The following is a 21,911-nucleotide window of genomic DNA, read 5'->3' as shown; positions in this document are numbered from 1 at the left end:
AAATTGCAAAGTAATCACCTGGACAGCTTATCAACACACATTCCTGCCTGGGCTGTGGTATGCAGAGATTCTGCTTGAATTTGCAGCTCTGACAAGCTCACAGATGATGCCAGTGCTGCTGTCCAGAGGCCCACATCTTGAGACCCCCTGATGTATAGATTTCTAAACAAATCTGGCTGGGGGGTGGTGGCAGTGGCCGGAAGAGAAAGGGGTATGACATGGATTAGGTAAGTAGGAAGGGCCAACAGCTGGTGAGGGGAGAAAGGGCTGGAGAGGAGATGAAAAAAAGAATGGCCCTAGCACGTTCTAGGAAGACAATCCTATCTAGTTTTCATCCTGTTGAGTTTGTTCAAGGGTTTTCTTTTTCGGTGTGTAGCTGTAGCGCCCACTATAGTTTCTTCTTTCACGGATTCATATTCCTTTGGGAGTATCTCTAGTCTGCCTGGCTTCTTCAAATGTAACTTTCCATCTCAACAGCAAATGCTCCTCCTCCTCCTCCCTCAGCTGCTTCGGTGCTTCTCCCAGCCTGCCCAGGCCCTCAGAGAGCCGTGATGGAGGGTGACTGACAAACACCAAATGCCACCACCCCTTGGGATATACACTTGGGCCAGGGCACTCGAACTGCCTTAGAATCACAGATGCTCTTAAATTTTCATGATCTAGCTTGAACTGAAGTCCTTTCATTCTACTTTTCCTTCCCTTTGCCTTTGAGCAATCATTCTGTTTAATAGAGTAGAGAGGGATCATTTAGCTCTGCTTTCTCTAACATTTGTGAGCTGACATTTGTTAGCTCTCCTTTGAGACATGACCTAGACAGAAGTTAAAAATTGCCTTTTTCTTCCCCTAACTTTCCAAAAAATTTGTTTATTCTGAGATTTAGCTTTTATGATACTTTTAAGGCAATATTTATTTTCCCCTTGATTATATTTTCTTTTTTCCTCTGCATCAGTTTTTTTCAGCATAGGCTTATTAAGTGCCTACGAGGTACCCATTGAGTTCATTGGTAAGTCCCCCATGCAAGACATATTGCCTCTTTATCTGTCCTTTTCTTTCTTCAATCTTGGAATAACTCATAGATTCATAGTAAAACCTTCATTTTTAAGAGTCTCTCAACACATGCTCCATCTTATCTTTCAGATCTTCAACCTTGCACCTCCTGTCTATCTTTCTTTGAACCAGCTTTTTCCGAACATGGGAAAGATGTCTGCCTCAATTCTAAAGTACATGTCTATATTAGACTTAGCATTCCCCTTTCTGGACATTTAGGGCTCTAAAATGATGTGTGGAATTCCTCTCAGATTTCATTTCTTTTTCACCAAGATTGTCTTCTTTGTAGGTCTGATTTAAATCTGAAGTGGGAGTGCCCCTTGTCACTACTTCTACCTCTGAAAGATGAAATTGTCACTAGGGCAAGATGAGAATTCATCAGATGCACTGCTTTTAGTCACTTGGGGTGGGTCCATCACTGTTTTTTCTTCCTCCTAAGCCAGTTTTATGATCTCATCCATCTTTTAAAAAAATTTGGTCAGGAAGCTTGCTTTGTACTCTTACAGGTACCTCTTTCTAGTCTCATTCTTGCCTCCCCCAAATGCTCTCCATCCTTAGGTTATGGATTACAACTCCAGTGTGTGTATTTGTGACATTGGGGCATTAAAACATCTCTTTCTCAGCAGGTTTGTGTCTTTAAAATGAGGACTTTCTTTAATTGCCTGTAGCCCTGTGGGGAACCATGGCAACGTATCACTTACAATTATCAGGTCAAGTTTGCCTTATGTTAAAACCTCAAGTTCATTTAATTCCCCTGATTCTATAAATATCTATATCAGCATCCGATAATACGAATGTCTCCCTTGTTTCTGGGCACCTTCTCCATCAATCTTTCGATGCCATAATTATTTTGTTTTCCTTGAGCATTTTTCTCCCTTCCATTCAATTTTTAAATGAAAGATATCTTAAATATTTCTTAAATGAGTAAAATCTGTGTAGCAGATGCTATGGTGACAGTGACAGTCAGTACAGCCATGGTCACTTGCCCTTACGGAACCACAGTCTAAAAGGGAAAACAGAAACCAAAGACAATAATGAAATGTAACTATGAAGGTGTAACTATGAAGGTGAACACCCCTTGGCGTGTTTTGGCACCATCAATCAGGATAATTAATGTAATGGGGGGGGTGTTAAGGTCAAGGAAGACTTCTTAAGGGAAATGACATTTAAACTGAGACTTGAACAGTTGGGTTGGCCCAAGAGATTGGCAGCTGTTTGTTGTTCTTGATCTTCATGAAATGTTCTGCATCTCTAACCAAAACCTCTTTTTTTTTTCTGCCTCAACCTTCTTTTGAAATGAGCTAGAGAGTAAATAAAATGAAGTAAATCTCTGATTGAGAGTTCATCATGCTGGTACCTTAAAACCATGGTTCTGAAAGCCAAAAGCAGTTCACCATGATTTACATACCAAAGATTTTTTCTTAATGTATGTATGTATTTATTTTTTATTGAGGTATAGTTGATTTACAATATTATATGTTTCAGGTGTACAACATAGTGATTCAAAATTTTTATAGATTATACATTTAATGTTCCTATAAAATTTTGGCTATATTCCCTGTACTGTGTAATATATCCCTGTAGCTTATTTCTTTTATACATAGTAGTTTGTACCTCTTAATCCCCTGCCTCTATTTTGCCCCTCACCCCTTCTCTCTCCCCACTGGTAACCAATAGTTTGTTCTTTGAATCTGTGATTCTGTTTCTTTTTTGTTATATTCACTAGTTTGTTGTATTTTTTAGATTCCACATATGTGTTATCATACAGTATATGTCTTTCTCGGACTTATTTCACTTAGCATAATACCCTCCAAGTCCATCCATGTTGTTGCAAATGGCAAAATTTCATTCTTTTTTATGGCTGAGTAGTATTCTGCTGTGTACATATATCACATCTTCTTTATCCATTCATCTGTTGAGGGACACTTAGGTTGCTTTCATATCTTGGCTATTGTAAATAATGCTGCTGTGAACTTTGGGGTGCATATATCTTTTTCAGTTAATGTTTTCATCTTCTTTGGATGTATATCCAGGAGTGGAATTGCCGAATTATATGGTAGTTCTATTTTTAGTTTTTTTGAGGATCTTTCATATTGTTTTCCACAGTGGCTGCACCAATTTCCATTCCCACCAACAGTGTACAAGGGTCCCCTTTTCACCACAACCTCACCAACATTTGTTATTTATAGACTTTTGGATGATAGCCATTTTGGTAAGTGTGAGGTGATAATCTCATTGTAGTTTCGATTTGCATTTCTCTGACGATTAGCGATGTTGAGCATCTTTTCATGTGCTGGTTGGCCATCTGCATGTCGTCTTTGGAAAAATTTCTATTCAGGTCTTCTGTACATTTTTTAACTGGGTTGTTTGTTTTTTGATATTGAGTTGTATGAGCTGTTTATATATTTTGGACATTAACCCCTTATCAGTCATATCATTTGCAAATATTTTCTCCCATTCAGTAGGTTGTCTTTTTGTTTTGTCAATGGTTACCTTTGCTGTGCAAAAACTTTTAAGTTTAATTAGGTCCCATTTATTTCTGCTTTTGTTTCCTTCGTCTTAGGAGACAGATCCAAAATAAATATTGCTATAATTTATCTCAGAGTGTTCCGCTTATGTTTTCTTCTGGAGTTTTACAGTTTCCAGTCTTACATTTAGATCTTTAATCCACTTTGAGTTTATTTTTGTATATAGTGTTAGAGAACGTTCTAATTTCATTCTTTACATGTAGCTTTCTGTTTTCCCGGCACAACTTGTTGAAGAGACAGTCTTTTCCCCATTGTATATTCTTGCCTCCTTTGTTGTAGATTAACTGACCATAAGTGCATGGGTTTATTTCTGGGCTTTCTATCCTGTTCCATTAATCTATATTTCTGTTTTTGTGCCAGTACCATACTGTTTTTTTTAAAAATTTATTTATTTATTATTTTTTTGGCTGTGTTGGGTCTTTGTTTCTGTGCGAGGGCTTTCTCTAGTTGCGGCAAGCGGGGGCCACTCTTCATCACGGTGCGCTGGCCTCTCACTATCGTGGCCTCTCTTGTTGCGGAGCACAGGCTCTAGACGCGCAGGCTCAGTAGTTGTGGCTCACGGGCCTAGTTGCTCCGTGGCATGTGGGATCTTCCCAGACCAGGGCTCGAACCCATGTCCCCTGCATTGGCAGGCAGATTCTCAACCACTGCGCCACCAGGGAAGCCCTACCATACTGTTTTGAGGACTGTAGCTTTGCAGTATAGTCTGAAGACAGTGTGATAACTCCAACTCTGTTCTTCTTTCTCAAGATTGCTTTGGCTATTCGGGGTCTTGTGTGTTTCCAAATAAATTTTAGAATTATTTGTTCTAGTTCTGTGAAATAATGCCATTGGTATTTTGATAGAGATTGCATTGAATCTGTAGATTTCTTTCAGTGGTATGGTCATTTTAACAATACTAATTCTTCCAATCCAAGAACACAAGATATCATTCCATCTGTTTGTGTCATCTTCAATTTCTTTCATCAGTGTCTTATAGTTTTCCAACTACAGGCCTTTTACCTCCTTTATTAGATTTATTCTTAGGTATTTTATTCTTTTTTTTTTTTTCCCCACACCACATGGCATGTGGGATCTTAGTTCCCCAACCAGGGATCGAACCCACGCCCCCTGCATTGGAAGCATGGGGCCTTAACCACTGGACAGCCAGGGAAATCCCAATATTTTATTCTTTTTGATGCAATGGTAAATGGGATCGTTTTCTTAATTTCTCTTTCTAATAGTTCATTGTTAGTGTATAGAAATGCAACAAATTTCTGTATGTTAATTTTGCATCCTGAAACTTTACTGAATTCATTGATGAGCTCCAGTAGTTTTTGGTGGTGGCTTGAGGATTTTCTATGTATAGTATCATGTCATCTGCAAACAGTGACAGTTTTACTTCTTCCTTTCCAATTTGGATTCCTTTTATTTATTTTTCTTATCTGATTACTGTGGCTAGAACTTCTAATACTATGTTGAATAAAAGTGGCGAGAAGGGGCATCCTTGTCTTGTCTTGTTCCTGATCTTAGAGGAAATGCTTTCAGCTTTTCATCGTTGAATGTGATGTTAGATGTGAGCTTATCATACATTGTTAACATATTATGTTAAGGTATGTTCCCTCTCTACCCACTTTGTGGAGAGTTTCTATCATTAATGGATATTGAATTTTGTCAAAAGCTTTTTCTGCATAATTGAGATAATCATATGATTTTTATTCTTTTATTCTTTCATTCTTTAATGTGGTTATCACATTGATTGATTAGCAGACAATGAACCATCCTTGCATTCTGGAATAAATCCCACTTGATCATGGTGTATTATTATCCTGTTAATGTATGTTGAATTTGGTTTGCTAATGTTTTGTTGAAGATTTTTGCATCCATATTCGTCAGTGATATTTTTCTGTAGTGTGTGTGTGTGTGTATGTGTATGATATCTTTGTCTGGTTTTAGCATCAGGGTGTTGCTGGTCTTGTAGAATGAGTTTGAAAGTGTTCCTTCCTCTGCAGTTTTTTGTAATAGTTTGAAAAGGATAGGTGTTAACTCTTCTCTAAATGTTTGGTAGTATTCACCTGTGAAGCCATCTGGTCCTGGACTTTTGTTTTTTGGGAGTTTTTTTAATGACAGATTCAATTTCATTACTGGTAATGCATCTGTTCATGTTTTCTAGATTCAGTCTTGAGACTGTACATTTCTAGGAATTTGTCCATTTGTCCATTTCTTCTAGGTTGTCCATTTTATTTGCATATAGTTGTTCATAGTAATCTCTTATGATCCTTTGTATTTCTATGGTGTCAGTTGTAACTTCTTTTTCATTTCTGATTTTATCGATATGGGCACCCTCTCTTTTTTTCTTGATGAGTCTGACTAAAGGTTTATCAATTTTGTTTAACCTTTCAAAGAACTAGCTCTTAGTTTCATTGATCTTTTCTACTGTTTCTTTACTCTCTATTTCATTTATATCTGCTCTGATCTTTATGATTTCCTTTCTTCTACTAACTTTGGGTTTTTTGTTTGTTTGTTGGGGATTTTTTTGCTTTTGGGGGTGTTTTTTTTTTTGTATTTTTTGTTTTGGGGGTATTTTTGTTTTTTGTTTTGTTTTTTGGCTGTGCTGCATGGCTTGTGGGATCTCAGTTCTCTGACCAGGGATTGAACCTGGGCCCTTGGCAGTGAAAGCATGGATTCCTAACCACTGGACCACCAGGGAATTTTCTAACTTTGGGTTTTATTTGTTCTTTTTCTAGTTCCTTTAGGTGTGAGGTTAGGTTGTTTCGAGATTTTTCTTGTTTCCTGAGGTAGGCTTGTATTGCTATAAACTTCCCTCTTAGAACTGCTTTTGCTGCATCCTATAGATTTTGGATCATTGTGTTTTTATTTATCTTTAGGTATTTTTTAAAAATTTCTTCTTTGATCCATTTGATTCAGTGATCCATTGGTTGATTAGTAGCATGTTGTTTAGCCTCCACACGTTTGTGTTTTTGGCAGTTTTTTCCTTGTAATTTCTGGTCTGATAGCATTGTGGTCAGAAAAGATGTTTGATATGATTTCAATTTTTAAAAATTTACCAAGGTTTGTTTTGTGGCCTAGCATGTAACCTATCCTGGAGAATGTTCCATGTCCACTTGAAAATAATGTGTATTCTGCTTTTGGATGGAATGTTCTATATATATCTATTAAGTCCATGTGATCTAATGGGTCATTTAAGGCCAGCGTTTCCTTATTGATTTTCTGTCTTGATGATCTGCCTATTGATGTAAGTGGGGTGTTGAAGTCCCTTACTGTTATTGTGTTACTGTTGATTTCTCCCTTTTTGTCTGTTAGTATTTGCTTTATGTATTTAGGTGATCCTATGTTGGGTGCATATATATTTACAGTTGTTATATCTTTTTCTTGGATTGATCCCTTGATCATTATGTAATGCCCTTCTTTGTCTCTTGTAACAGTCTTTGTGTTAAAGTCTATTTTGTATGATATAACAATTGCTACCCTAGCTTTCTTTTGATTTCCATTTGTATAGAATATCTTTTTCCATCCCTCACTTTCAGTCTGTATGTGTCTCTAGATCTGAAGTGAGTCTTTTGTAGGCAGCATATATACAAGTCTTGTCTTTGTATCCATTTAGCAACTCTGTGTCTTTTTTTTAAAATAAATTTATTTATTTTATTTATTATTTTATTTTTGGCTGTGTTGGGTCTTTGTTGCTGCCCGTGGGCTTTCTCTAGTTGTGGCGAGTGGGGGCTACCCTTTGTTGGGGTGTGCAGGCTTCTCATTGCAGTGGCTTCTCTTGTTGCAGAGCACGGGCTCTAGGTGCGTGGGTTTCAGTAGTTGTGGCACGCGGGCTCAGTAGTTGTGGCTCATGGGCTCTAGAGAACAGGCTCAGTAGTTGTGGTACACCGGCTTAGTCGCTCTGTGGCATGTGGGATCTTACCAGACCAGGGCTTGAACCTGTGTCCCCTGCATTGGCAGGTGGATTCTTAACCACTGCACCACCAGGGAAGTCCAGCAATTCTGTGTCTTTTTTTTTTTAATTTATTTTTATTTATTTATTTTTGGCTGTGTTGGGTCTCCGCCTCTGTGCGAGGGCCCTCTGTAGCTGCGGCAAGCGGGGGCCACTCTTCACCGCGGCGCGCGGGCCTCTCACTATCGCAGACCCTCTCGCTGCGGAGCACAGGCTCCAGACACGCAGGCTCAGTAATTGCGGCTCACGGGCCCAGCTGCTCCGCGGCACGTGGGATCCTCCCAGGCCAGGGCTCGAACCCGTGTCCCCTGCATTAGCAGGCAGATTCTCAACCACTGCGCCACGAGGGAAGCCCTTCTGTGTCTTTTGATTGGAGCATTTAGTCCATTTACATTTAAAGTATTATTATTATTATTATTTTTAACATCTTTATTGGAGTATGATTGCTCTACAATGGTGTGTTAGTTTCTGCTTTAAAACAAAGTGAATCAGCCATACATATACATATATCCCCATAGCTCCTCCCTCTTGCATCTCCCTCCCACCCTCCCTATCCCACTCCTCTAGGTGGTCACAAAGCACTGAGCTGATCTCCCTGTGCTATGCGGCTGCTTCCCACTAGCTATCTGTTTTACAATTGGTAGTGTATATATGTCCATGCCACTCTCTCACTTTGTCCCAGCTTACCCTTCCCCCTCCCCATGTCCTCAAGTCCATTCTCTATATCTGCATCTTTATTCCTGTCCTGCCCCTAGGTTCTTCAGAACCTTTTTTTTTTTTTTTTTAGATTCCATATATATGTGTTACCATACGGTATTTGTTTTTCTCTTTCTGACTTACTACACTCTGTATGACAGACTCTAGGTCCATCCACCTCACTACAAATAACTCAATCTCATTTCTTTTTATGGCTGAATAATATTCCATTGTATATATGTGCCACATCTTCTTTATCCATTCATCTGTTCCTGGACACTTAGGTTGCTTCCATGTCCTGGCTATTGTAAATAGAGCTGCAATGAACATTGTGGTGCATGACTCTTTTTGAATTATGGTTTTCTCAGGGTATATGCCCAGTAGTGGGATTGCTGGGTCATATGGTAGTTCTATTTTTAGTTTTTTAAGGAACCTCCATACTGTTCTCCATAGTGGCTGTATCAATTTACATTCCCACCAACAGTGCAAGAGTGTTCCCTTTTCTCCACACCCTCTCCAGCATTTATTGTTTGTAGATTTTTTGATGATGGCCATTCTGACAGGTGTGAGGTGATACCTCATTGTAGTTTTGATTTGCATTTCTCTAATGATTAGTGATGTTGAGCATCCTTTCATGTGTTTGTTGGCAATCTGTATATCTTCTTTGGAGAAATGTCTATTTAGGTCTTCTGCCCATTTTTGGATTGGGTTGTTTTTTTGATATTGAGCTGCATGAGCTGCTTATATATTTTGGAGATTAATCCTTTGTCAGTTGCTTCATTTGCAAATATTTTCTCCCATTCTGAGGGTTGTCTTTTTGCCTTGTTTATGGTTTTCTTTGCTGTGCAAAAGCTTTTAAGTTTCATTAGGTCCCATAAAGTAATTATTGGTAAGTATGCTCTTATTGCCATTTTGTTAATTGCTTTGGGGTTGTTTTTGTAGGTCTTTTCTGTTCCTCCTTCCTTTTGTTCTCTTGTGATTTGATAACTATCCTTAGTGTTATGTTTGGATTCCTTTCTCTTTTTTGTGTGTATCTATTGATATTATAGATTTTTGGTTTGTGGTTACCATGAAGTTTATATATAGCAATACACACACACACGTAATTATTTTAGGTTGTTGATCTCTTAAGTTCAAATGGATTTTAACAACCCTGAATTTTTACTCCCCTCCCCCTCCATGATTACTGGTTTTGACATCGTATTTTACATCTTTTTCTTTTGTGAATTCCTTAACTACTTGTTGTGGATATAGATGATTTTACTACTTTTGTCTTTTAACCTTCCTGCTAGCTTTGTACATGATTAGTTTACTACCTTTACTGTATATTTGCCTTTACCAGGGGCTTTTTCCTTTTGTAATGTTCACATTTCTAGTTGTGACCTTTTCTTTTTCACTTAGAGCAGTTCCTTTAACATTTCTTGTAAAGCTGGGTTGGTGGTACTCATCTCTTAGCTTTTGCTTGTTTGTAAAACTTTTGCTCTCTCCATCAAATCTGAATGACAGCCTTGCTGGGTAGAGTATTCTTGGTTGTAGCTTTTTCCCTTTAATCATTTTAAATACATTGTGCAGCTCCCTTCTGGCCTGCAGAGTTTCTGCTGAAAAGTCAACTGTGATAGCCTTATTGGAGTTCCCTTCTATGTAATTCCCTTGCTGCTTTTAATATTCTCTATCTTTAATTTTTGCCATTTTAAAAAATATTTATTTATTTATTCATTTTGCTGCATCAGGTCTTAGTTGCAGCACACAGGATCTTCATTGCAGCATGTGGGATCTTTTGTTGTGGTGCGTGGGCTTCTCTGTAGTTGTGGTGTGTGGGCTCCAGAGTGCGTGGGCTCAGTAGTTGCAGCGCGTGGGCACAGTAGTTGCGGCACAGGGGCTCTCTAGTTGCAGTGCGTGGGCTTAGTTGCCCCATGGCATGTGAAATCTTAGTTCCCTGGCCAGGGATTAAACCCACATCCCCTGCACTGGAAGGCAGATTCTTAACCACTGGACCACCAGGGAAGTCCCAATTCTTGCCATTTTAATTACAGTGTGTCTTGGTGTGGTCCTCTTTGGGTTGATCCTGTTTGGAAGTCTCTGTGCTTCTTGGACCTAGATGTCTGTTTCCTTTCCCAGTCTAGGGAAGTTTACAGGTATTTACATACCAAAGACTTTTATTTTCTCTTTTCCCTTTTAGTGTCATAAGATTTGGCTGGAAGATTAGATGGAAACATTTCTTCTGTGCCCCAGACTTCACTTTCTTCCCTCGAACCTTGTAGTTCCCATAGAAGTTTTCCAGGGCTCCAGCTACTATCATTGTGTCCCCAGTGTCCAGAAGTGGTTCGTGGGTAGAAGTCCTGACAGGCTTTCTGCAGTAAGACAGAGTGATGTCCCAGGAAGACATGTCCACCCATAATGACCTCCACATACTTCAGATAGGTAGCCTCACCACTGTGACACATCTTGCTGGTGCCAATAAGAAGTTTCACATCTGCTGTGGTATGGGTCTTGTTCATTGCAGAATGGAATGGAGTCTTTCTATGTGACCTGGATTCACCCTTTGAGTGCAAAAATTTGGTGTATTATATATAGTGCTCCATTTCTCAGATTTCTTCATTTTCTTGTATCTCCATTAGCCATTGTTTTGAGAATAGTTTTATTTCATCAACTTCTTCTTAACTACTGACTTCTTTTTTGTAAGCTCCTCAGGCCTTTCTAGGAATCTCTCCTCTTCTCTGTGGTGGAGTGTGGGGCAAGCAGTTCTTAGCCCAATCATCCTTTGTTCCTCAGAGAAACCAGCTTACATTTAGTAGTAAATATGAGTGAGTTACTATGTATAGGAACAAATCCTGAATTTTTAAAACTTGGGATGGTTTAGTTTTCTTTCTTTATACAGCATCTGTCCAAAGACAAGTTACAGTGGTCTAGAAATTTTTTTAGGTTCTATCCACTAAAAGTGTTAACTTTAGCAGTTTATAAATACATACAAAATGTGCTCATTATTGTGGAACTTGGAAAATTTGGAAAATGTGTTATGTATTTTTATTGATAGACTTTTTTTGACAGATGGAGAACATTTAACTAACAAGATCTTAAAATATTAGATCTGATGTCCTAAGTTACCTTGATCTATAGCTTAATTTCTAATTTTAATTTCATTTCCAAGTGAAATGACTTTCACTTGGAAAAATATTATGACCAAAAATGAATTCCATTTTTGACTGCCACAGAAATTACCCAGGACACTCAAGACTGCTTTTATCAAGATGGTCAAAAGGTTTTATGGTAAAACAGCTTTTGAAAACTGCTTTTGGGTACTGGGTCTCGAATATTATGAGAAAGTAGTTGAATAGTGCTATTTTTAACTTTTTTCTTTTATATCTTAACAGTTATGAACCTGAACTGTTCCCTGGCCTTATTTACAGAATGGTAAAACCACGAATTGTGTTGCTTATCTTTGTATCTGGAAAAGTTGTGTTGACAGGTAAGTTCTAAGATTCTGACTTTCATAAAATTCAATAGCTATGTGTGTGCTTTGCTTTACCTTTTAAATAGCTTTGTTCACTATTATAGAGCAATTCTTGGTGTTTTAGAATACCTGGAAAAAAAATGAAAAGTAGAAAGAAAGATAGCATCATCCATTGGTCCCAATAGTCAAACAGTATAACTTTTTTCCATGTTTTTATGTCACTTTGATATGCATATTCATCTTTACATCCTGCCTTTTAACATTATAACATATGTAGCTTAACTCATTGTTACAAACTCTTAATGAAGGCTTTTAACGGCTGAACAGTGTTCCAACAGAAGGGTCAACAAATCTTTTTCTGCAAAGGGCTAAATACAAAATGTTTTAGGTTTTGTGGGCGGTAGAGTCTCTGTCACAACAACTGAACCCTGTCATTTTATTGTGAAAGTAGCCGTAGACATCACATAAAGGAAAAGGCTCTGAGGTGTGATTTTAATGTAATTCGTTTAATTTACATATATCAAGTAATTTTCTTCCTCTTCTTCTTTTTTTTTTTCCCCCAACCATTTAAAATATAAAAATCACTCTTAGCTCACAGGCTATACAAAAATCAGGCAGCATACTAGGTTTGTCCAGCAGACCCAAGTTTCCCGACCTCCATTCTAACATGTTGCATCAAACTTATTCTCCCATTGTCAGGTGTTTATATGTTCTTTCTTTGCTGCTTATAAATGACACAAAACTTTGGCTGTTTTTATGTGTGGGATCATTTTATTAGTGTAAATGCTCAGAAATGGAACTTTTATTTAAGGATTGGACCATTTTTAAGGTTCTTAGTACAAATTACTAAATTGTTTTAAAAAGGGTTATATCAATACAATACAGTTCTCCTGTATCATATTTACATTCCTACCAGCAATGTCTCTTAAGTATCTTTTACGAACCTCATCAGCATTCAAAACAAAAATGTACAAAAGAAAACTTTAACTATATAAGTGAAAGTGATCTCACTGCTTTAACCTCACTGGTACTCAGAACTAGAAATTGATCACTTTTCAACATATCCTGTAAATAGCATTTTAGCTTTTGTAAATAGTATGTACATAACTTATTCCTTTCTTGTCTACTTATTTTTTTTTAAATTTCTTTATTGTTTTAATTTTTAAATTTTTACAAATTTTATTGGAGTATAGTTGATTTACAATGTTGTGTTAGTTTCAGGTGTACAGCAAAGTGATTCAGTTATATACATATACATATATTCATTCTTTTTCAGATTCTTTTCTCATATAGGATATCACAGAATATTGAGTAGAGTTCCTTGTGCTATACCGTAGGTCCTTGTTGGTTATCTATCTTATGTATAGTAATGTGCATATGTTCATCCCAAGCTCCTGATTTATCCCTACCCCCCACGTTTCCCCTTTGGTACCCATAAGTTTGATATCTGTAAGTCTGTTTCTGTTTTGTAAATAAGTTCATTTGTATCATTTTTGTAAAATTAGATTCTACATTTGAGTGTTATCATATGATATTTGTCCTTTTCTGTCTGACTTACTTCACTTAGTATGATAATCTCTAGGTCCATCCATGTTGCTTCAAATGGCATTATTTCATTCTTTTTACGGCTGAGTAATATTCCATTGTATTTATGTACTACATCATCTTTATCCATTCATCTGTCGATGGACATTTAGGTTGCTTCCATGTCTTGGCTATTGTAAACAGTGCTGCAGTGAACATTGTGGGGTACATTATCTTTTTTAATTATGGTTTTCTCTGGATATATGCCCAGGAGTAGGATTGCTGGATCATTTTAGTTCTATTTTTAGTTTAAGGAACCTCCATACTGTTCTCCATAGTGGTTGTACCAATTTACATTCCCACCAACAGTGTATGAGGGCTCCCTTGTCTCCACACCCTCTCCAGCATTTATTGTTTGTAGACTTTGATGATGGCCATTCTGACCGGTGTGAGGTGATACTTCATTGTAGTTTTGATTTGCATTTCTCCGATAATTAGTGATGTTGAGCATCTTTTTATGTGCTTTTGGCCATCTGTATGTCTTCTTTGGAGAAATGTCTGTTTAGATCTTCTGCCCATTTTTTGTTTGGGTTGTTTGTTTTTTTTGACATAGAGCTGCATGAGCTGTTTGTATATTTTGGAGATTAATCCCTTGTCGGTCGCTTTGTTCGCAATATTTTCTCCCATTCTGTGGGTTGTCTTTTTGTTTTGTTTATGGTTTCCTTTGATGTGCAGAAGCTTTTAAGTTTACTTAGGTCCCATTTGTTTATTTTTGTTTTTATTTTTACTAAGGATTTGTATGAGTTCACCATAACATCGAAAGTAATTACTTTATTTGCGACTTTTTCCAGGTGACTTATTTTTACATAAAGAAGGTTTTTAAAATTCTTGAAGTAAATGGTTGAGACTCTTTTCCATACCATTCTACTGAAGTTTACTATTGTTGCCTTATTTTGTCTGACTTTTTCCACATTTTAGTCTCCTGTACCAGGATGAATACCAAGTTTATATGGCACGAGCCAAATTGATTATACCCCACCCCCAAACAGCTAGCTAGACATCTTAAAACTACATGTTCTCCTCATTATTAATTTGTGATGACTCCTTTTGACCTTAATTTTTATCTATGGGTCTGTTCTCCAGTCCTGCCTTTGCTCCAGAAATATGCTATGATAATCCTATTATATTTATACTATATTGTGGTTATAAATGTGCTTTAATTCTAGTGGTCTCTATATCTGATAGGGCCAGTTTCCCCTCTTTATTCCCCTCTTTATATCCCCAGTTTACTTCTCTTTTATTAGCTCCTCTCAAATATTTATTCTTCCAAATAAACTTTAAAATTTTATAACATCTTGCCCCATCTAAAACCAATTGAGATTTCTGCATTAGCTGAATTAATTTGAGAAACTTTCTATCACTCAGCATCCAAAAGCATGGAGTATCTGTTGTTAAGTCTTCTTTTAGAACGCTCAGTAAGTTTTATAGTTTTCTTTTCTCTAAAAAATAACTAATGTATCTTCAAAGTGGGGAAAGCCTGTTCAGAATTCAAGAGCCTTTTGAATACAGCAAAGCTGCAATTCCTCAGATGCCACCAATATAGTGTCTGGAATAATTAAGACCTCCTAGTGACTGACATAAAGTTTCCCTCTATACGTTCTGAAGGAAGGGGAAGAAGTCTGCAAAGTAAATGGAATAGAATAGATATTGGAGGCAAATATAGGCCCTACTCAAGGGAATAAACTTCAAGACCTTTGGAAGGATGCTTTCATCTATGTGCTATGTATTATTATGAACTGTCTTATTAAAAGTGCAAATTGCCAAGTACAGGCTAAGTTCCTATTACAGGTACACCAGAACAAGTTTCTTTAAATATCCTTAATTCAGACCAACTTTCTTACCCCAAATTAAAAGGAAAAAAAAAAAACTTCCATGTGCACATTTGCTAGAAGTTTCAAATCACAAAAGTAAAGGATTGTCAACACACAGTCCTGAAGACCATACAGTATACTTCTCTTAAAATTTGTTAATGCGTTCAGCCCAAAGAACAGGCAAAGCTAAATTTCTTCACTCTTGTAAGACATAGATCATCACTTTTGTAGAGAGGTGGAAAGAGATGTATTAATTGAAATCCAAATTTCTGCTTATATGTATTGTGAAGTAAAAGCTAGCCAATGTCTTACTACTGAAATATGAATAATTACCATCTACTGAGATTTTTTTTCCCTGTTTATGCCATATTGTCTTAAAGTACTTTACCTAGAACAACATGGCTTAGGTTGCTTTTGCTCCAAACCTAGAGACCAATGCTCCTTATTCCTTATCCTTAGTTACCTAGACTCTTTTCACCTGCAAGGGGGTTAAAAACTCAAGGACCCAATTTTGGGTGTACACCTGGGGAAAGGGACCAAAGAGGCCTCCTTTTAGCCTTGACTCTAGAACTTCAGCTGGGGATGGTCGTGTAGAGCATCCAGTGGAGTCCTAGAGGCTCCCATGGTCTAGTCCAACATGGCAAGACTCTGCAGAGCTGTTTTAAAATCAAGGTCCCAACAAGGGTAAGTAACTTTTGCCTAGAAAGTGTTAGAGTATTGAAATTACACACACACTTTGAATTTCACTGTATTAAATAGTGGATCCCAGCTCCCCCCTAGGTAGAAGCTGTAGAACACCAATGCACATAGAACAAATGGGTGGCAATTTGAAACTTTTGTATCACATGCCGTTTGCAGGGTCTTTGAAAATAATTTATCCTTGTAAAATTGTCTTGTTCCCTTGAGGTGCCAAAGCTGCAGCCACCATGTCTAAGGCTACATCTGAATGAATGGTTAAGTGAGCTGAGGCTCTACTATCCTACTTTGTCATGGTCCCAGACAGCAAACAGCGAAGGAACCTGGGTCAAGCTTAACACTGCTTTTCCAGGTCTGTGGTGCTTTTCTATGGCTAATGTGACATTTAGGACCAATGCTTTTTCTCAAACCATGGTAAAATGAATAGTATAGCTAGGATCTGCTGCAACAATATACAATGAACAGCAAATACGTCAACTTTCACTTCTAAGATGAGACGTAATAGAGTTAAGATATGTTGGGCACTCATGTGCCAGGCACTATAAGTAAGGGCTTTTTTTTAAAAATTAATTAATTTATTTATTTTTGGCTGTGTTGGGTCTTCGTTTCTGTGCGAGGGATTTCTCTAGTTGGGGCGAGCGGGGGCCACTCTTCATCGCGGTGCGCAGGCCTCTCACTATCGCGGCCTCTGTTGTTGTGGAGAACAGGCTCCAGACGCTCAGGCTCAGTAGTTGTGGCTCACGGGCCCAGTTGCTCCACGGCATGTGGGATCTTCCCAGCCCAGAGCTCGAACCTGCGTCCCCTGCATTGGCAGGCAGATTCTCAACCACTGTGCCACCAGGGAAGCCCTAAGTAAGGGCTTTTATGTGGGTTCTGGTTAACTCTGTGAGGCTGTACTTAATATCTCAGTCTCCTCACCTGTAAAATGAGGACAATGGAGAGATCAAGTAACCTTAACAATGTCAAACAGCTATACGTGCTGCACATGCCTGGCCTCAGAGCCCACCATCTTCTCGTACTCACCCTGTCCCCCGGCTCTTTAGATATCTGTGAAAACACCTGTGTGGTCTTTTGGGCACCTTCCTCCTAATCCTTGTCAGCTAAGGAATGATAAATACTCTCTTAGTGGTGAGAGGCAGCAGGTGTGTTGGCTAAGAGGCTGAGCTCTGGAAGCCAATTGTCTAGTTTGAATCCAAGCTTTACCATTTATTGGCTGTGTTGACCTTGGGTGAGTTTGTTCTCCACCTTGATTTCCACATATGTAAAAGTCGGGTGCCCATAGAAACTACCTGCTAAGTGTTATGAGGAGGCAGAAGAACAAGGCCTGGCGTACAGTAAACATGGTGTAAACGTTAGCTGTTATTACCTCCCACTCTTCTTTTTTCCCTAGCATTCAAAAAGATGAAATTTTGCTCTCATGCCTTGCCCAGATGATAGGTTTATGAAGTTTAAAGAGGCTTTAGAAAAATACTTCACGCACTTATTTCCTTCCAGCATAAAGGACGAAGAAGCTGGGTCTTTGTTACCAAGGGTCACTCTCAATCAGTTAGATGTCAGTGGTTCTTGGAAATGAGTACATCAGAGGGCAGCATACAAATGGCAAGACTTAATAGTGAGTGGGCCAGAGACAGAACAGGTTATCCCCGGCAATCATTACTGGGAATCCACCACTAATAGTGACTTAGTATATACTGTAAAATGTATACCTTGAGTGATTAAATGCTGGGTTTTTTTGCAATTTGTAAGATTTTCACTTTCGTGCACACGCGTATGCTGTCACTTGGAAAAATAAGATGTGTAGTTGTGACTTGGTATAAGAATAGTATTGTAAAATCCAAGTAGTATTGGAAAGTGATATTTGGGCTGGCTAAGGGGTAGGGATGAGCTTACAAACCTTATCGACAGGTGATAGATATTTAAGAAACTTTGGGTGCCTGCCAGGTACATATTACTGTTTTAGGTGCTGAGGATGCCAAAGCAAATATAACATACCCCTCATCTGGCAAAAATCCTGCCCTGGTGGAGGAGACAAATTACGTGATACTGGTTCTCACAGAACCAAATGATAAGCCATGTGTACATGGGCCAGCCATCCCAGCATCCCTAATCCTGAAGTACATTCTTCTAGGACAATAAAAATGGCTTAGATCTTGTTAAATGTTATGGTTTGCAAAGGACTTTTTGCAAAAACTTGCTCATGTAACCCTTATAGTAACCCTGTGAGAAGGCTGTTGTCCTTATTTATAGGTAAGGAAATGGAAACTCAGAAGTTAAACAATCTGCCTGTGATTTCAAACCTAGTTAGTTGTAGACCTTGCATTTGAGCCCATATGGTTTGATCTCAAGCCAGTCCTTTCTCCAATGCACCAGCCACAGAATTTCTACCTCATTTGCCACAGTTAGGAATGGTGTTTATCCCCCAAAGTGGTGGTCATCATTACTTGAAGGAAAGGACTGGTAGGTTTTGCTTAAAAGACAAGGGTCATATATATAATCGGAGTCTGGTGCTACAAATTGGGATGTTTGATTATACATTGATTATTAATAGGACTATGGGGACAATTTAGGTTTCCTCAAAATCTTTATGCCAATACTGTAGTGAGGAAATATTTCACTAAATTGACCAAATCCCCTCATTGGGATTTACAATTCCTGGCAATGTTTATTTGATGACTTTTGGTGTAAAGGAAGGAACACTGGATACATGAGGTCTTCCCTCACAGCTGATACTCAGGGGAACTTCAACTACTTGGGCGTCGTTTTCCCACACAGGAAATAAAAAAATTGTACTAGATAATTTCCCTAAAGCCCTTTTGTGTCTAAAGTTGTTTTTCTATGATATAAAATAATGATCACTCTCAACGTCCATTCCGTCTTGGGTGATGGGTGTTTTCTACTCTCTAGGGGATGCCAGAACGCTATACTCTTTTGGGCTTGAATGTAATGCTCTTAGGTGTGATTTTTTTTTAAGTGTTACGAAGAAATCCCGGAGTACATGGTTACCCAAAATGCTGGACCTAGATACTCTGTTACTCAATTAAATATAAAAAGAACCTTAGTTTAGGGGAGGGGGGCATTGGGTGAATGTGTGTGTGTTTGCTATACCTATTATACTTCACTGTCTCCCAATTAAAGTTGTTCTGTTCAAATGTATCCAGAAGCTGAAGAAGTCCATCAAACCAGAGGCAGAGTCTTTTTATAGTAGTGTTTTACTTAACTGCTTCCCCAACTCACTTTTTGGTTTCTACAAAACCAATCTCTTTAGAAACTAAAATTTTAGTGCTATAATTAAAATTTGCTGAGACTCAAGGGATTTTTCCTACCTCAGAGGTACAGAGTTTCTGTTAACCATGTCAATAATTCACCTTCCTTCCCACCCCACATCTTTGAGGGTGGAGACTCAGAGAGTAAATTCTTTGGCAATGAATAAGTAACTTTTTGCCCTTACCTATCCCACCCCCCGGTTTTAGGCTTATAAGTACTTCATTTTTGATTCTTAAATTTTTTTTAATTTATTGAGGTGAAATTCAAATAGCACAAATTTAACCGTTTTAAAATGAACAATTGAGGGGCATCTAGTTCATTCAGAATGTTGTGCAACCACTGCCTCTAGTGCCAAAATGTTTCCATTACTCCAAAATAAAGTCCCATATCATTAGGCAGTTTTTCCCCATTTCTCCCTCACCCTAGCCCCTGGCAATCACCAGTCTTCATTCTGTCTCTGTGAATTTACCTATTTTGGAGACTTCATATAAATGGAATCATACAATATGTGACCTTTCATGTCTGGCTTCTTTCACTTAGCATGTTTTTGAGGTTCATCCAATTGCAGTATGTATCAGTGCTTGATTCCTTTTTATGGCAGTATAATATTACATTGTATGTATCTACCACAATTTGTTTATACATTCATCTGTTGGTAGACACTGGGTTGTTTCCACTTTGGGGCTATTATGAATAGTGCAGCAATGAATATGCGTCTACATGCCTATTATTTGTTTGAGTACTTGTTTTCAGTCTGGGGTGGGTATATACCCAGATACTCAGGAGTGAAATTGCTGGGTCACATGGTAATTCTTATTTTAACATTTTTGAGGAATTGCCAAACTGTTTTCCATAGTAGCTGAACCATTTTAAGTTCCCACCAGCAATGTATGAGGGTTCCAATTTCTCAGTCTCTTTGCCAACACTTGCTATTTTCCATTTTTTAAAATTATTATAGCTCATCCTGGATTCTGAATCCTGATTTCTACCTGCTTCTCAAATCTGGTGATCCTCGTTTTGGTAATTCCCTCTCACTAGTCCCATCCTTAAACCAGATAACCACTTCTCACAGGTTATTCCTGCTGTCTTACTGAGCCTTCCTCCTTGTTAAGTTTATAGTTCTCAAGAACGAGTCTTTACCAACTTAAACTACTTCCATTTTTCTTCATGCTAACAGTTTTTATATTTTCATTAATCTCCTTGCCTCCTGCCCAATAATATCAGATAATAGTTTCCCGATTAGCTGACAGTTCCACATAAACATAAATACCACCGGTCCTTAACCCTTAGCATAAGGTGCCTGCATAGCTTTGAAAGGGGAAAGTTAGTAGTGGTTGTTGGTGGTGAGAGATATGAGTAGGGCTGACTGATAATCTCTTTCAAGGGTGGGGACTGTCTAATTCACGTTTTTATCCATTTTTAACTCCTAGAGCAGTTATAATTAAAGAGCTCTTGAAACTTAACTTTAAGGGTAACAATGGTACAATTTTCCCCTCTAATAATCCCTTCCCATATACTGAAATTTAAAACTTTAGAATAGTTTGTCTCAGTTAGTATTAGGGAATCAGCATGTTGACTAGACATGAGTAGATCAAAGGAAGTTCCTTTTGCTGGTAGCTAAGTGCCCACAGGTGCTGATGAAGGTCATGTTCTGTGGTCACGTTCATGACACACTGAGAGATAACATTCCATATTTCATACTATGCCCAAGGAGGCTAAAAACATACTGATACTGGAGAACTCTGCTCTAGGGTATGTGTTTGTGGGAATGTAGCTGTGGTCACCAAGTTCTTTTGTCTTTACCAGGAATAAATGTCACTTCTCAGGTACACCTAAAGAGATGTTATTGTATTAAAAGTAACTGGAGATGACAATGAAGTTTTAGTCTTAAGAAAATTTTAGTATTGTTTTTAAAGATTATGTAAACTTGGATTTCTTCATAGGTGCCAAAGAACGTTCTGAGATCTATGAAGCATTTGAAAACATCTATCCTATTCTAAAGGGTTTTAAAAAAACCTGAGTATATCATTCAACATCTCACAGTATGTTGGTTTGAATATGTGCATAAGCCCAGCACAGAAACAGCTGGATTATAGATATTCCATGCACATTTTGACTTTAGTTATTAAAGTGTGATTCTGTATGAGTAACCATGCCTAAGAAATGAAGAAACTTTTTTTCAAAATGACTCATGTATGTTATTTTTAAAATGGAAAAAGTAAACTTACTTCAGAATTTGAAGGATTTAGGGCCTTGCTAGAATGATACTGTAACATCATTAAAATTTAATGCTTTGCTCTTGTTAAAGATGTAGTACATTAACATGTGTTCTCTAAAAATATATAGCAATATATAGAAATTTCAAATAACTGCATAAAAGAGGATAGAAAATTGTCTATTTTTTGCCTTTTTAAATATTGAGTAGATGATCCTGGACATTAGGTACGGGCCTGTGAAGGATCCTGTCAGAATACAAATGAAACATTGTAAGTCTGAAAACTTAAGAAAAATTAAATAATTAAACATCCTTTTGTTTGAAATGGTCAGAGAAAATTATTTCTCTCCCTTAAAAATAAATCTTAAACTTTCAGGAACCATTCAGGTTTAGTATAAGGTCTATTTTGAAAACAGTTTAGGGATTTTGCACTTTTTTGGGGTACTTTTATAATCCTATGTAATTGTATTAAAATAGACCAGATAAGAGGAAGAGGCTGGAGCAAAGAGCTCAGCTTCAAGACCTAATTAGGTTGTGGAATCAGCCGCATTTGATGGAGAGGTGGAGATTAACAGGGAGGGATGGGCTAACAGGAGTTGTGGCCCTTGTTCTCAAGTGGGCAGTGATTGTCTTTCACTAAGATGAGGAGACATTTGTGGGGAGGGAGAGTTCAGGGTTT

The 21,911-nt window shown here is 37.9% G+C and overlaps 1 protein-coding gene across 1 annotated transcript in view; it reads left to right on the top strand.

The window, feature by feature from the left end:
• TBPL2 (TATA-box binding protein like 2) overlaps positions 1–21,037 on the top strand; it is a 30,846-nt gene extending 9,809 nt beyond the window's left edge. The window contains exons 6-7 of the mRNA XM_007192998.2: positions 11,583–11,677; positions 20,961–21,037. Coding sequence (XP_007193060.2) covers positions 11,583–11,677; positions 20,961–21,037 — 172 coding nt within the window. The remainder of the gene's footprint in view (positions 1–11,582; positions 11,678–20,960) is intronic.
• Positions 21,038–21,911: the final 874 nt, after the last annotated feature.

The sequence above is a fragment of the Balaenoptera acutorostrata genome, chromosome 3 (assembly GCF_949987535.1).
Source record: "Balaenoptera acutorostrata chromosome 3, mBalAcu1.1, whole genome shotgun sequence".
NCBI classification, from domain to species: Eukaryota; Metazoa; Chordata; class Mammalia; order Artiodactyla; family Balaenopteridae; genus Balaenoptera; species Balaenoptera acutorostrata.
Note: the sequence above shows the minus strand (reverse complement) of the source record. Positions and strands in the feature narration are given on the sequence as shown.